The 16,013-nt window shown below is 39.4% G+C and overlaps 2 protein-coding genes across 9 annotated transcripts in view; one reads left to right on the top strand and one right to left on the bottom strand.

The window, feature by feature from the left end:
* prim2 (DNA primase subunit 2) overlaps positions 1–9,436 on the bottom strand; it is a 24,921-nt gene extending 15,485 nt beyond the window's left edge. Inside the window, exons 1-8 of one of the 4 annotated variants that reach the window (XM_037123462.1) lie at positions 9,315–9,436; positions 6,887–7,036; positions 6,688–6,800; positions 6,277–6,371; positions 6,057–6,177; positions 5,129–5,224; positions 3,769–3,906; positions 302–369 (exon numbers count right to left, since the gene is read on the bottom strand). In XM_037123462.1, coding sequence (XP_036979357.1) covers positions 302–369; positions 3,769–3,906; positions 5,129–5,224; positions 6,057–6,177; positions 6,277–6,371; positions 6,688–6,800; positions 6,887–7,031 — 776 coding nt within the window. In that variant the 5' untranslated portion in view covers positions 7,032–7,036; positions 9,315–9,436. Of the gene's footprint in view, positions 1–301; positions 370–3,768; positions 3,907–5,128; positions 5,225–6,056; positions 6,178–6,276; positions 6,372–6,687; positions 6,801–6,886; positions 7,037–7,873; positions 8,181–9,314 lie in introns of those variants that run through there. The other 3 variants (XM_037123458.1, XM_037123461.1, XM_037123460.1) reach the window with 3 other exon arrangements.
* On the top strand, positions 8,247–16,013 carry rab23 (RAB23, member RAS oncogene family). Of its 5 annotated transcripts, none has more exons than XM_037123464.1 (9): positions 8,247–9,250; positions 10,279–10,381; positions 10,475–10,587; positions 12,361–12,554; positions 12,716–12,801; positions 13,071–13,227; positions 13,312–13,394; positions 13,490–13,582; positions 13,656–16,013. In XM_037123464.1, exons 4-9 carry the CDS (start codon positions 12,400–12,402, stop codon positions 13,787–13,789), a joined length of 708 nt encoding a protein of 235 aa, XP_036979359.1. In that variant the 5' UTR covers positions 8,247–9,250; positions 10,279–10,381; positions 10,475–10,587; positions 12,361–12,399; the 3' UTR covers positions 13,790–16,013. The 5 variants fall into 5 exon arrangements, with proteins under 5 accessions (XP_036979359.1, XP_036979361.1, XP_036979362.1 ...); XM_037123466.1 differs by having other exon boundaries at positions 12,321–12,554; XM_037123467.1 differs by lacking the exons at positions 10,279–10,381; positions 10,475–10,587 and having other exon boundaries at positions 12,365–12,554.

Raw genomic sequence — 16,013 nt, 5'->3', positions numbered from 1 at the left:
TCTGCGGGAGAGAAACGTGGCTTCCACCACTGAATAAGTAATGTTTCCCACCAGAACAGTCATACAATACAGAACAATTAAGAGAACTAATTATTCCCAGATTTTGGCACCAAAAGCAATAGAAGATTCTGCACACATGGAGCCAATCAGCACAAGGTCATTCAACATCTGGGCAGGGACAGATTGGGTTCACTGAGACCAGCAACAATCGTCCAATTTTTGGCGCCTCAGATCAATTCTGCTAAATCTGAGTCTGAGTCCTGGCAAAGTAGGGGGTGAAGTTATTAATCTCTCAGCTTACCTGAGGTGGTTAAGCAGCGGTTGGAGCCGTTCATCAGAATGCACTGCTGGTAACGAGCGGGCTGTCAGCTGCAGAGGAGATGGACATCCCATGAGTGATGGTAAATAGCGCCGGTCAAAGGACTACAACAGCCTGAGATTGCAGATTAGTTGAACAAAGCTCAAGGACTACACAGCACAATAATCAAGTTAGTTCATTTATAGATTAAGTACTTAAAACAAAGGAAGTAAACGCTGAAGGTCTTCACAGGTCCACCTGAATCCTAGGACCAGAGATCTGACACAGGACCTCTATTGGCTCAGATCCACATTCAACTGTCAGGTGTAGATCGTAAGGTCTTAAAGAATCACCTGGATCATCAGTTTGTTGTCACACCCTCTCTCAGTCTAAAACACAAAGTTCAGCAAAATGTGAACTATTTCAGCTTTAAGTCTGCTTGATTTGTTTGATTTAGGAGCAACTGTACAAATATATCAACATCCCTTTTTCATAAAACACTCCATTTAGTCTAATTGGTTTCTAAACATGACTGTATGAATGCTCATTTCAAGGTCTGCCTTATACATGCATAAAAACATACACTTAATATGATTTATTTATCTTATTTCCTGTAAAATAAACATTGTATCAATAACTGGAGTCATATGGAGAAGCAGCTTTCAATTTCATGCCTTTTTAATGGCACATTTTCTGCAATGTCCCCTCGTCGTCCCCAGTGGAGGAGAATAACCATTATAGTAACACAGAAACAGTCACCATGGCATGGATACAAGAATAATAGTTTTTGGAGCATTATTTCATTCCAACAGTTAGTGGTCCAAATAATTACTAGGAATTGGAAGGATGGCACTGAAAAGATGGTCCTGCCTGTCCCATGATGGAGCCATGTGTTCATGTTAAACAAGTACTATGCCAACAGTAATACAGAGGCAATGATTTTACTACACTGGGAACAACACAGAGTGGATTCCACAGATGGTGTAGTCCTGTGCCGATTCTTCACCTAACCTAACTATAACTTGCTTCTGAGAAATTGAAAAAAGCACATAATAGGAGCAGCAGGTCAAGGTTTGGTGCCCAAGATATTCTGCATGCATTCTGACATTATCAAACTACATCCAAACTACTCTCAGAAACCCTTATTTTGTAATTCTGGTAATAAAACACATTCCAGTTGGCCATTAGTGTCTCTTTCCATTTCTCATGAAGCATTTTAGATTTCACTTTTGAACGGAGCTCAACTCTGTCTCATGGCTGGTACAGGCATTACCCGGAAATGCACCGACTAAAACTGACAACTCAGTTAAACACAAAGGGCAAACACTTAAAAGCACACAACATAAAAGACCTTTCTTCAAACTGCCAAAGAATTTCCAGTGCAAAGTAATGGACTCAAACTGTTATTTTTGAAAGCCATTAGAGATAGATCAATATATAATTGGCCTATATTAGCTTATTGCCGATAAATCCATCTGTGTTTACTGTATGTCATTTAAATTACAGAAAAATTGCAGCACAGAAATGCCAAACTACTTTGGAGGGAGGGCTGATCTATATGACAACAAAATTGTAATGTTTTTGACCGAAAAAAAAAAAAATCAATAGGGATGACTATTGGTACTTTCACAGAATATTAACAATATAATTAGAATTTAAATCTAATGAAATAAAAGTTATCCATATGAAGTTTGTTTGCATATGTTATAAATGCAAATGAGATGGAAGTTGGTGACTAGTAGCGGTTGGTTGTATGGTTCTATTCCACATTGCCGCAAAGTTAAGTTGTAGTTGTTATGGCACCAATGATAGCTACTGCTATGTTACAGTCTGACACTTGATTGGTCTATTGAATGCTTTACCACAAAACAATAATACAAATACAAAATAGTTCTGTATACGTAAATAGGCAAATACACAAAACCAACATGAAGGAGGATATACAGTCTACTGTCACATTTTCTGTGGGAGAACATATTACATATGGAAATAAAAGTCAGACAAGTTTGATTTGAAGACCACTGCTCTGATCAGAAAACCGGGACAAATTAACCCTTCACTTCTGTGATGCATGCTTCTGTAATAAAATCTATTAAATATTCCTGAGAGCAGACAGCTCCACTTTAGAAAAATTGTCTCAACTGTGTCTCTGTGACTGACAACCTGCAGTAGAATGCCAATATAAAACCATCTTTTCAATGATCAGCTATAAAAATGAAGGCTGTATAACATCCGAACACAATGAGACCCATTTGAGCAGAAAGTGAACACAATCAAAATAAAACATGACCTCCCTGGTTGGGGTAGGGATGTGCTTGTTATGATCTCTTTACCACCATAATCACTAATCTTAATCACAAAAAAAAATGATTATTCTTACACAGTTACCTCAGGTATGGAATTGCTGCCTGATAGCAAATAAAATCTAGAAAGTCGGAGTAGAAAGGTTAGGACTCCAATCAGAACAGTAATGATGTGCAAGTATTAACATTGGCGAGTTTCTAGTATAGATTTCTTGCACCTCATTAATAGAACAAATCTATTCATAAATTACTTAGTGCCACTGCTTATGGATGGTGAGCGTGCTTGTTCCCTGGTTCCTCACCGTGATGTAAATGAACCACGGTTGTCTCCTCACATGTATTATAAACAGTGCCTCTGGTCCCCAAAACATCATGTTCAACATTCCTCAGGGCATTCAATGCAATGCACGAGTGTGCAGATATCAGGCTGCCCTTCCACAGCCGTTTAAAAAAAAAAAACAACCTCATGCCTGCAGGGACAGTAAGCACTTTCAGACTAGCTGTCCTCAGTCCTCCCTCCAGACAATTTATGTCATGTGTGCATACTTATTCCCCTCATTTGAACCCTGCGTTTCTCCACTTTCCCTTGGGGCGCTGAAAGCAACAACCACAGCTGCAATTTGCCTTATGGGACCAGACGTACCACATAGACAAAACGTATTTACATAAACTACATGTACAACATAACGCAAAGTGAAGCTGTGCTGGAGTGAGTCACCGAGGTGTTGATCAAAAACCTGTGGAATTTCTTTTAGTTCTTTTAAATAAGACATTCAAGTAAGATGTTTACATCACTGATTCAAAGCATAGTTCTTGCACATACCTGAATATAAATAACTGTAAAATTGTGTTATGTTTGTACGCAGTGAACTGCTTCGAACTACAGCTGAGGTTATTATGTTTCTCTCAAACAAAAATTTTCATTTCTTTCTGAGCCTTCTGTAACATTCTATAATATTTACTTGACCCAGGTGTACCAACACATCAGCAGACTTTTACATTGATTCTTGAGAGAGATTGTTGAACATTAAGTCTCATCCCTAGGTCGTCAGGTCAGTGTTGGCTAGGGCCCGATCTAACCCCCCAACCCCTGGCGCAGTTACATGGACATTTTGCCAGGAAATGCTGATTATCTAGCAAGAACAGTGAAGAGTTGCAAACACTTACTGCGAGAGCTTTAGAAAGCCTGGTTCGGAAATCATTCAGAACAATGGTGACGATGTCTTGGTGAGGGATGTACACGTAGCCTGCTTTGAGGTACACCTTCCTTGTTCGCACTAGATCCAGGGCATCTTGAAATGGGACCTTCAAAATAAAATCAAAACAATGAATCCATTAAAAAAATGCATGCATGTTGAGTGTCTGGATAGTGATAACACTTTCCCTTCATAATTTCACACATATTCCAGAGATGTTCAATAAAAAAGGGATGATTTACATTCTCTCAGGGAGTAAGACTGTCAGCAACAAGCTAAAATGTAAATTTAAAGTCAAGTGGCACACCATGACATTTCCCCCCTTTCCATTTGTGAACAGACAAACTGTGGACTTGGATCCATTCTACTGTGAAAGGCCACGCTGACGATCTGACAATCAGCCAGTTACTTTTGCACTCTCCATTCATGCAGATTTGAGAGATTTCCCCAACGAGGTGAACATTTAGTGATTCAACAGCATAATGTCAAATTTCTTTAGAAGTAAAGCAAAATGACACATGCAGAGAGGGAAGTTTCCATTTGGGAGAGCATCTCCAGTTCCTCAGAATGGTCCACTTCCCCCATGGAAGTTGTTTTTCTGACTTCCGTGCATAATGTGGGAGCAACATCGACACCAGAAGAAGTTGTTTTACATTGAAACGCTCAAAATGATTAAACGACAGCTGTGTTTGATTGAAAGGGAGGAGCAAAGATACAACAACAATAAAATATGTGACTCTGGTAAATGTTTCTTACCATCCACTTTACATTTCTTACATTTCCCATTATGCATCTCATTAGTATCCTTTGTTGGTCCTTCCTCCAAAAGGTAAATGTCACAGCTTTGATGTGTGGAGAGTTTTTACAGTTATCTTTGCAACTACCCTTAACTTCATGACAAAACTGGGTGAGTGCCCATTAAGCATGAAAAAACACAGTATATTACTCATGTTGTTCTAGACACTGGACACTTTTTTTGTCAAACTAAGCATTAACAACTTGAAATTACAAAAAAAGCCTAAAGTACCCTTATAATGGACTCCCTCACATTGGAGCCTTTGAGAGTAGATGGAAGAATCACTTTGAAGATAATTACAGTGGTGAGGATAATTTTAGCATTAGAACATTTTCTAGTCTTCTGTTAAGATGACGACATTAGGAAGAGGTTCCATCATCCAGGATACAGAACATCACATGTATGCTAACATGTCTAGATTTAAGTATCTACTGTGTGTATTTTAAAAACAAACAAACAAAAAACTGTTTTGTGGAGGCATAAGCACTTTACTCTGTTAGTGGTCTCAATGGAGAGCAAGAGATGAGTAACTCACTTTGTAGAAGTCCTGATCCTCCACAGTGATTCCACTGACGGCGTAACTGGAGTTGACAAGTTTATCCAGCAGAGACTTCTTCTCCTCGACACTAATCTGAAAAGTTATTGACGAGGAAGATGAGGTTTAGCGAGAAGCTGCAAAAGCAACACTGTGAGTGTGAGTGTGTGGGGCACTCTGTCTGTGTTAATACATTAAAAGTTGAGGCTCATGGAAACCAGAGACCATCTATCAGATGAATAACATTTTCATTGTTGCTTGACACATTAAGCGTTGGTGAATTATTAAATACTTAGTCGTATTCACGCCGTTTTATGAATCAAGCTGCAGTGCTTCCTTAAGGTGGGTTTAAAAATACACTTAAAAGTAAAAGAGAATCTAATCAAAACTGTTATAATTCACAAGTGATAAGGATCGCATTTATGTACATTTTATGTATCATGTACATCTTTGGTTTACAAATGAAAGAGAGAACAACATTTAAAATGTTTGATCACCATTCCAGGAAATTTTAACATTCATAAGTCCTGTAGGGTGATTGAACAGCTCCATCTAGTGGACATAATAATGCACACATTTTGTGAATGGAGACACCACACATTCAGCCCTTTGACTTTTTCTTTTTTTTTTTTTATCTTCTCATATCCTACTATCCACTTATGCACAGGATTCTGTCTCAGCTTCGTGGTCAGTCATGTAACATATATATAAATGTGCTTATATGATCGTAGTAGTGGCCTGTGCAGGTTCAGTCTCTGGGCCTCAGCATTTACAGATGCAGACAGATGTAAACTAACAAGAATGTCAGATGTGTATGTAAGCCTTGGATATCAATAAAATAGATCAAGATTTTAGCCTCATGAGTTCTGGTATTTGTCCACATTAAAGTATGAAACAGGCATTCAAAACTCTTAAATTAAGAACTTACTGTGTCATATTGCAGATTATTTCTGTGGAGAAACTCAAGCTTTTGTTTTGCAGGCAGTTCATTGAAGCGGTAGCGGAATAGATCAACTTCCTGTTGTATAAACCACCGTCTCAGGTCCTCCCTTAAAAAGACACAGTTGGATATAAACATTTATTCAGTTGCACTTCTTAATTACTTTTAATTTGACAACAAACATTCTACAGAAACCACACACACTTACGTTTGGCAGTACGCAAGTCTGAGGATGAAGTGGGAGATGTGGTCCTTTCTTCGTTTGTCATATTCATTTGGTCCACTCTGAGGTTTCCGGTCATCCTTAATGGGTTAAATGAGACATTTGCTTTTTTTATTGTTCACTACTTTTTATAAAGTTTTTGTTGTCTTGTGGATTATTATCATTCCAGAGAACCCAATACAGTAGTTGTAATTGTCTTTGGCTAATTTGATGTCTTAAAATCTCAAAATAGAAACAATTTATCCTGGTTTGTACCAACAATGACAGCAATCCAGCCCATTTTTAAATCCTTTTCCTGCTACAAATTATTTTTATTGTTAAATCATGTTAAATCATTATGTTCACGATAAATTAATTTGAAGTTTTTGTTATGTGTATCATGCTTAACATACTCACAGCCTCTGGTCTGTAGGGAAAGCTCAGGTTTTTAAACTCGGACTCCAGTTTCTTTGCGTACGGCTCCGACAGTTTCACGTAGCTCACTCCCAAATTCTCAATGGTCTTCAACACTGCAGTGGAATTAAAAGACGACATGTAACTATCACGTCCATTAACACTGCTTTCTGACATTTTCAACACTTATATGTCACCTTACATTTCAGTCTGTCCACAGCGAATGTCTCGAATTCAGCGAGAGACATGTTCTCAAGGGGAGGCTCCCCGTAGAACTGCAGAGAGTGTTCATAGAGCTCCATCTGAGGGTTGGAGACCGGCTTCCTTCTTCTGCTAGAAAACTGCATTGTGTCTGATGGTAGGGGAAAAGAAAGACATTTTCAATACAATACAGTAATGCATCACCATATAGCAGATCACTGGTGGACACGTCTGGCATATTTAATACAAATTGTAAATTACAATTTATTTATTTTTTTGTTTAAAGCAGCTTCAGCTATTTTGTCTTCACCAGGGTGTATTTTTAGAATTAAAACAGGTATAGTGGAGAAAGTGTGACGTGAATCTCCTGGACTTAATGAACAATAACTGACAACATTTGGCAATCCAATCCTATTTGGTCCAGGGATGCTGTGAAACAACAATAAACATTAAATAACTGTCTAACCTCGGTTGTACTGTACCATCCAAGAAGTGGCACCTTGAATGACTTGACCTAAGTTAACATAACATAGTAAACTGATCTTACACTTCAATAACTATGATAGGTATGTCATGTATCACGTAGATGAGAAGAATAAAGTAGCTATTCAAGCAGAAAGCATTTGCCACCTGTCAAAATATAAGTCTCACTGCAGTAACATGGCAAGACCACCAGCTTCACTGAACAGTTTATTCCAGCAGGGATACAAAATCAGGCAAAGGCAGCTGTGTTAGCTCACCAGAAACACAACGGACCTAAAGAAACTAGCCAGAGAGCGATTTGTTATGTTACATTGGGTCCAGCAGCCCTTTAAAATTAAGTGTTACTGCTCCTTCTATATAAAAACAGTTGTATCCCTTAAGGAGATTTTAATTTCATCCTGCAACAGACAGCTTCGCAACAAAAAAGACAAGACTTTCCTCAGTCAACAACACACATCCTGAACACAAGCTAGCAACTTGTTGGAAGCTGCTAGCTAACACGCACCTTACTAACGTTAGCTAAAACGACCTCGGCAGCTTATAACACGTCAAGAATTGCATCTAAACGCTTACTGTGTCGTTATATCACCGATTATTTGATAGAGTGGCCGCTCCTGAGCTCGGTCCCGCCAAACAAAGTGGGCTGTTCAATGAACGCGGGTAAACGGTGACGATTTTTGACGAGCCAGGAAGACAGAGCACGTCGTAGCGTCGGGGCGCTCGTTTAGTTGTTCCGCCCGCCCCGTCGGATCGCTCCCGTTGCTCCCGGTGGCCTCTATGCACAGGCGTAGAATTGCGTATGGACGCGTCCATACCAATCTGAAACGATGGCTGAAATGTACGCACCAATATTAAGGTTGAAGGAGGAAAAAACAAAGGGTTAAATCATTTCCCACTTCGGCACCGCCTTCCAAATCCGTCTTTAGGAGTTGTGTCACTTGCAGGAGGAGGTCGACACTGATGAAAATAGACCCCCCACACAGGCTACCGCTAATGAATGCAAAACATCCATTCCAACCGTTATCTTATTCTTAATGGTGATTGACTTGTTACTTAAGTCAGGTGACAGAAGCAGCAATACAGCCGTCCCCTTTATCGGACACTGGTGGTGTGGCACGTTTTACTGCATGTTTGACTGTTTATGTACAGTTGGTAATGCATCATACAAAGTTAATGTCAGACTGGCGTCATGTGTTTATATAAAAGAGCCATTATAGATGTATTATTACATATTTTAGCCCAGCTGATTTTGTGTGATTTCACTATTAACCTTGAATTGAGCTGGGTCTAAGTGTAAACATTTATCAGTTGGTGGCGATAATGCGTCATCATTTACCAAAATGTAAAAACCTCAAGAAGAAGAAGGAGCACAAGGAGCGGAAAAAAAAGAGGAGAAGAAGAGGACGAGGCGACGAAGAAGAGCGTGAGCAAGACAGCGTATTCTCTTGCTTTGTACACTCTTTGATCCTGCTGCCTAGCAACAAACATTGGCGAGCTAGCCCGGTTAGCTACTCTCATGCGCAACGTAGTTAGCAGGAACGTAGGCTCGCAGACAGATAGCAATGCATTTTCGTCCCGTAAATGCCACATATTTTACTCAGTTGTAGACGTTAAATGAACTTTATGTGCCGCACTTAAGCGGTGAGCTCTCGGTTTGAGCAGTCATTAGCTGGGTACCATTCACTAGCGGAGCGGAGGGTGCTTTTCTCTGTGGAAAGTGGCTAACATTAGCTAAGTAACCTTAGCAGCGGAGTCACCAACGTCTCTTCTTGCCACGGAGAAGAACAGAGGGAGGCTGGAGATATGTGATTGTGGGTTAGCTGGCTGGTTAGCTTATCTGATGTCGGTGGACACTGGATGACCTGAAACGCGATTTTTACAGGTAAGCAAGTCGCCCCCCGCTAATATTTCGAGTTTTCCAGCGGTTTTCGTCCTTCCTTCCTTACCTTTAACAGTATCAGCTGCTGGTCGGTACCTGAACACCCCCCACCACCCAGACAGCTGTTCAACAGGTCACACCAAGACCATGGCAAGGGACTTTGATTTGAGGGAATCAAGCAGAAAACGTATTACTCTGAAAGATGTAGTTGCATCTCATAGCATTATATAGCAGCATAATATTTAAACTGTACCCTAAAATTTTGTCTCGCTTTGAGTCCTGGCCAGAATAACTGTGAGTCTGTGAACATGATTCACTGTCTAGAGAGGGGGTTGTGCTGTCTATTACATACTTAGTTTACTTAAGTGAGCATTGTAATGCATAAGATACCCTCTTACCACGCCATGTAAAAGATAAGTATGTTTGTCAGTCTTTCTTATGTCTTTAAAATATGTAAGTAACAGTATGTAGTGAAAGATTATCAAAGTACCTGACCCTGTATGGAAGATGACTTGGAGTTGATGGTGATGAGGAGTCAAACTGAAACTTTCCATTTCTGGCACATTCTTTGTCGTGGGAGAAGTCTGGTACATTGACTCATATCTTTATATTTTACTGCATTTTGCATGGAAAATTCAAGGTATGGAATACGATTACAGTGGTCGACAATATGTGATTGATACTAATCGGTTGTCCACTACCTTTGCTAATGTTGTTTATGATAGCTGCACATTATTTGAATTAATTTGAATGAGGGTCATTGTGTAAACATAGTATGACTCATGAGCGTGCATAAGCAGCCTCATAATCCCCCAATTTTCCGTCTAGAGATGATCACAGTAAGGGCTGAGAAAGATGGTAATGTGTAACGTGGCTCATGAGTCAAAGCTGGAAGAAAGGACGGGTTCTCGAGTCTTCCCTGAAAGATACAATATCTAAGAATTCTGCATTAACATGTCAAAAAATGACTAGACCTCTGTTGTATATTTAGCTAAGTCTTGGACAAACATTTATCTGAATGTTTCCAACAGTGCTTACAGCCAGAGAAATCCACACGTTTCCTTAAGGTAATGGTGCCTTTCATAGCTTGCCACTATAAGTTCCTGGGTAGAGGCAGAGAGTGAGGGAAGTCAGGTCAGTCACTAAACTCAGCACTCACTCTTGGTTCTTTTTCCTTCTCTCACTAACATATCAATGAAGTAAAGCACATTTCCCCTCCTGCTCCAGGTGGCAGTCAGTGTTAGAGAACACAGCCATCCAACCTCTGTGGGTCACTGCTGCAGTCAGTTTGATAAATCAGAGCGAAGATAGATCCACATTTGAATCCCAAAAGTCAAAAGGTAATCTCTGAGCTCTCCTGACAGTAAACGACTCTGATTCAGAGCAGAATCACATGTGACTCTGGGTGTTTATTCCTCCAGAAGGTCTGGCTCTGCTCCCCACTCTCTCATCCATATGCCTCCTCTTCCAGTCCACCCAGCCCTCCACACACAACGCTCAGCAAATGTCTTTTTATTTGTTTTGATAGATTCAGCTAGCAGCAGGAAGACTGAGCTGCATAAGTGCAGAATACAAGATAAAAGTAGTAATGTAGTAACTACTAAAGAATAAGAGCATTGTCATTTTCCATTTATGTCCCATGCAAAATAGAATTTAGCAGTTATCTAAAGATCAGCACACATTTACACAAAGCTGTGATAGTTCCAAAGCAGAATGTTCAGGTTGCAGAAGTGAAAGTGTATAAGTCTTGTTAACTAATGTAAAACATCACATTAAAGTGTGAGTGTTCAAACAATGAGCAGGCTGTTTATTTTAAGCCATGTTTTTTTTTTTTTTGGCCTGCATGATATAAAAAACTGCTGCGTCATCGCCTCAATTATAGTTGATGAATAACATCTCGATCTGCAGCACAAATCGTGACTCAAATCCAGTCTGGCTTTTGGACAGCAGTCACACAGTAGGTTGTCAGCGTCCACTGGGAACAGCTTTCCCACAATATGTTGTTTAGCGTTGCACTCAGCAGCCACACACATAAAACGGTGGAAGAGTTGCCAGTTGCTATGTGGAGTCTGCTGCTCTCTGTGCTAATGGAAGAATAAACACATTACACAGTCACTCCGCGCAAGTTCATGGTAAAATTTATAGCAGTGAGTTCAGCGTGAGCACACGCAATAATTTAAAGGACAGTTCCAGTCGTTGTGTGTGCACTGTGAAGCACCCCCTACCCAGTTACATTTTTGAGATAAATGTTAGTGCTGAAAGGGATGACAATTCAAATTTGAAAGCTATAAAAGCCATTTAAATTCTTCTTTTTTAGTTGTGATTGTCAGCCAAACACATGCTTTAGTCTCTGTTAATATGAGATTTTGTCATTATTGTTGACATATACAAAAAGACCAGTGAAAAAAAAGATGAGTCAATAGTGAACATAACATTTGTTGCAACCCTATTAACTTATAAAGTTACCTGATGTTATTGCCGGATTGAACAGATTTATATGCTAATATGTAATAAAGGTTAACTACTTGACTACACCGAATCAGCTTTATCTGACCAGTCTAATCAGAACTACCTTCAGGGGGAAATTAGATATGAAGCTTGACAATAGGAACAATTTTTTATTCACAGCTTAGAATTTGTATTTTGAATAGGCAAATCTGAGCTGTCTTGCAGATGCACAGATCTCATCCATCGATTAATCAGTTTGTGTTCTCAGGTTGTTTCATATTGGTTTCTAAAAAAGAGAAGCAAGAAGATAGTTTGTTTATGTGATTGTTAATTTACTGAGGAAAGGGAGCTTAGTGATAATTGTAGCCATAGCTACTGGGTAGACACAAAGTTTTCTGTGTCTGAACTGAGAATCAGCATAAGAGGTATTAAGTATTTTATCACCAACAGAGGGAAGAAAGTTGATTCTAAACCAATCATGAACAGCATCAGTCCAGCAAGTAATCTATGTAACTCATTGAAATGAGGGCTTCAGATGTGATAAATCACAGGAGAACTCGTGTTTACTTACAGTATCTAAACATGTGTCACACTCACACATGTTTTATTTATTTCACACTTTCAGCTTGTGTTTGTGTGCGTGTCACATCATTGAAACTACCCAGGCAGAGTGGAACAGAGAGAACCAGCCAGACGTCACCGCCATGTTGGAGGAGGATATGGAAGTGGCCATCAAGGTGGTCGTAGTCGGTAACGGAGCTGTCGGCAAGTCCAGTATGATCCAGCGTTACTGCAAGGGCATCTTCACCAAGGACTACAAAAAGACCATCGGAGTGGACTTCCTGGAGAGGCAAATACTGTAAGCAGTTGTTTAGTTCTCATTCCTATATCAGTTATAGCTTTTATTAAAGCTACTGCTGAGCTCCAAGGTACCATAGTTTAGTCGTTTGTGTGCCTATAATTTCTCAACTAGACTGATGTTTTATGTAATTGTCCCTCCTTACATGCTCATTGTTTTAGTGTGAATGACGAGGAGGTCCGACTAATGCTCTGGGACACAGCAGGGCAGGAGGAGTTTGACGCTATTACCAAGGCCTACTACCGTGGTAAGACCCCCCCCCCACTGTGACAGATATACCACTGCTGCTTTAGGTCACTGACCTCCCTGAACGCTGAGGTTACCTTTTTATTTGTCACACATTTTTTTGGTTGACCTGCAGTGCATTATTCAACCAGAGCACATGCACTGTGACTCATCAGCAGGGTTCCTTTAAGAGTGTACGCAGTGTTTTTACAATGTCAGTTATGTATCTGATTTCTAAAAGTATAAACAGCTTGAAAACACGACCAGTTGGTGTGCTGTCTTGCATTCCAGGTGCCCAAGCATGTGTGCTAGTCTTCTCCACCACAGACAGGGAGTCGTATCAGGCTATCGACAGCTGGAGGGAGAAGGTGGAGGCAGAGGTCGGAGACATTCCCACAGTCCTAGTGCAGAACAAGATCGACCTGCTGGAAGACACTGTTATAAAAAAGTTTGTATTAGTTTATTTTATGTCAAATTAATTGAAAGTTTAAGACAAATTGTACTGTTGTGACATTTTGTATTTTCTTTGCAGCGAGGAGGCAGAAGCCTTGGCTAAAAGGCTGAAGCTGAGATTTTATCGAGCTTCAGTAAAGGAGGATCTGAATGTGAACGAAGGTGATTATGTAGACAGCTGGTTTAATTTACTCAAATCAGTCTCATTCTTGATATTCCCTTCTTCACACTTTTAACACTGGTTTTTCTCTTTTTAGTTTTTAAGTACTTAGCTGAGAAGTATCTTCAGCGACTCAAACAGCAAACAGCAGAGGAGACGGAGGTGGTCCATATAACAAGCAATAAAATAGGTAAGATAGCTTACTGTACATCATGTTGCAAGTTTAAGTGTTTTACATTACTCATACATTTGTTTTTCCACAGGTGTTTTTAATACCACGAGTAGTAATGTCTGCAACCAGAACTCCAGCAACGGCAGAGAAGTCATCACTCTGCGACCAAACAAACAGAGGACCAAGAAGAGTAAAAATCCTTTTGGAAGCTGCAGCCTACTTTAGATGAAATCTTATTCTAGTGACTGACTATTATTTCTGACACTACATTGGTTATTGTTGTATTCTGTAATCACATTTAGAGACCAAAGCCCACTCAGACTGGGACATGCTACTTTACACTGCATTAATAACCTAATGTTTAATCTGAATCCTGAGTAGTTTCTGCACACTGATGGTTGAATTTCCTTTAATTCAGCCTCCAGCAATGATCTGCACACAATACCTGCACATGCTTGGTTCCCCCTTGTGGTTGCCTTAAGTAACAGCAACAGTTGCAGCTACACTGCATGTTTGTTGCCAGAAATTTGATTACACCCCAGAAAAAAAAGATGGTTTTTACAGTCCGGATTTTGGCATTTTGACTGTGCAATATGTTTGCATGTATTGTAGAAGATACACAAATTATTTTGTACCATATTTTTATAGCTGTCAACAGAATATGGTTCAAACTATACTGTTTATCGTGGATGAAAACACTATCGAATCCAGAGTTATTTCTCTGCGCAGAAGTATTTTTGTATGAATCACTGCAGTGTCGGGTGATATTTTCACTGAAGTGTTGACATAGTGCCAAATTAGCTCTTTCTGAGCTGTAGTTAAATACTAAAGCTGCAGTGATATTGATTTAACACGGAATTAGTAGAATGTGCTCCTATGTATAAACAAATATATAGATAACCAATAATCTATAACAGTAATTTCTGCTTATACTCCTCTTATTCACAGCTCTGTTAACCAAATCATAAGACTCTCACAAATTCTAGAGGTTGAGTAATGGTCCTTTGCTCTTTGAGTCATAGTACCTCAAGTCACAGTGAGTTATAGCACTATGTTTTTGATTGCAGTTGTTTACATTTAACTGTGCTTTACTTTAACTTTGGTACAGCTCTGACTAACAGATCAGCCTCAGAGTGAAGACGTCACTATATTTCTAACATTTGACAACACAAAGGCATGGTACATTATGTTTTCGATTTGGCTTTCGTAGAATCATTTCTATTTTGTAAATATGAATCTGCTGCTTTCTGATGGAGAAATAAGAAGAAGGAGTGAGGCCAGAAAGTTTCCGGAAGACTGACAGCTCACTGCTAAGTGGTGTTTGTCCCTGTGGTACGAATTTTTTCTCTCCGAAGGTACAAAACCTGCCCACCGAGACCAGATATTCTGCTCGTGTGTGCCTGGATATGACAGAAAATTCAGTTTCTTCTCACTACATGAGGGTACTCCAACAAAAGATCCCCCAACTACAACTACCTGTGAACTTTATATTACTGCCTAGTCTGCGTTATGCCTTTTTTTTTCTTTCAGAACTTATTATATGAAAGATAGCGGTTTACCAAGCACAAAGAAATATGTGGAAAATTAAAGTCCCCTGTCTGAGATGATCATAACTTCCTTATAAATAGTTACACTTCTACATCATCTTGGAATAGATGTGCATGTTCGTTTTCTTGTCTTTTTAGAAAGTTCTCAGATGTTCAGATGGGACAGAATTCATTCATGTTTTCATGTTATAGTCTGTTGTGAAAAATCCCATGAGGTGCTTTAAAATATGTTCCAGTTACACCACTGTTACAAAGACTGTCATATTTCAAACATTTGTCATTTGGTTGTACGTAAACAGTGCTGTTTGAAAAGAGAAAAAAAAAGAAGGAAGTGTGGTGTAACTGTGCATGCAAGCATATGTTTTTTTTTCTCCACATCAGTGAATGTCTGACTCATGCCACACTGCCTTGTCCATGTTTACATGCTCCACCGGTAAGCATTTGAATCCCTACTCTGCTGTTTGTTTAAAAGTTGCCTGCACAGTGAATCTGTAAATAATTATTTCTCAAGCTTCCTCTTATTGTTAACGTTGTGTTTACTTTGCCTTTTCTTGCTTTTTTTTGACTGAATGGATTGAGAGCACTTTACCATTAAAATGGCATATAATCCGACATAATTTAAAGACTAAACTAACCGTACTTATGTGCTGTCACTCAGGTGTTGTAATAATCTTTATGTTTTACTGTTACTCTTCTTTTTCAAACTTCATACATTGATTTTACACATTTAGATAGACAGATAGATGCTTTCAGTCTGACAGAAACAACACTCATTGTTGGATTTTAGTTTTTAACGGTTAAAAGTGTATCACATCTTCAGGTGGGCAACACCTGATTGTATGTCTTTGGGGGGGTGGGATTGATGGTAATCTGACATGAATAAAACTCTACTTTTGACCTCA

The sequence above is a fragment of the Acanthopagrus latus genome, chromosome 15, assembly GCF_904848185.1.
Source record: "Acanthopagrus latus isolate v.2019 chromosome 15, fAcaLat1.1, whole genome shotgun sequence".
Lineage (NCBI taxonomy): Eukaryota > Metazoa > Chordata > Actinopteri > Spariformes > Sparidae > Acanthopagrus > Acanthopagrus latus.
The sequence above is the reverse complement of the archived record's forward strand: the minus strand, read 5'-3'. Positions and strand labels throughout refer to the sequence as shown.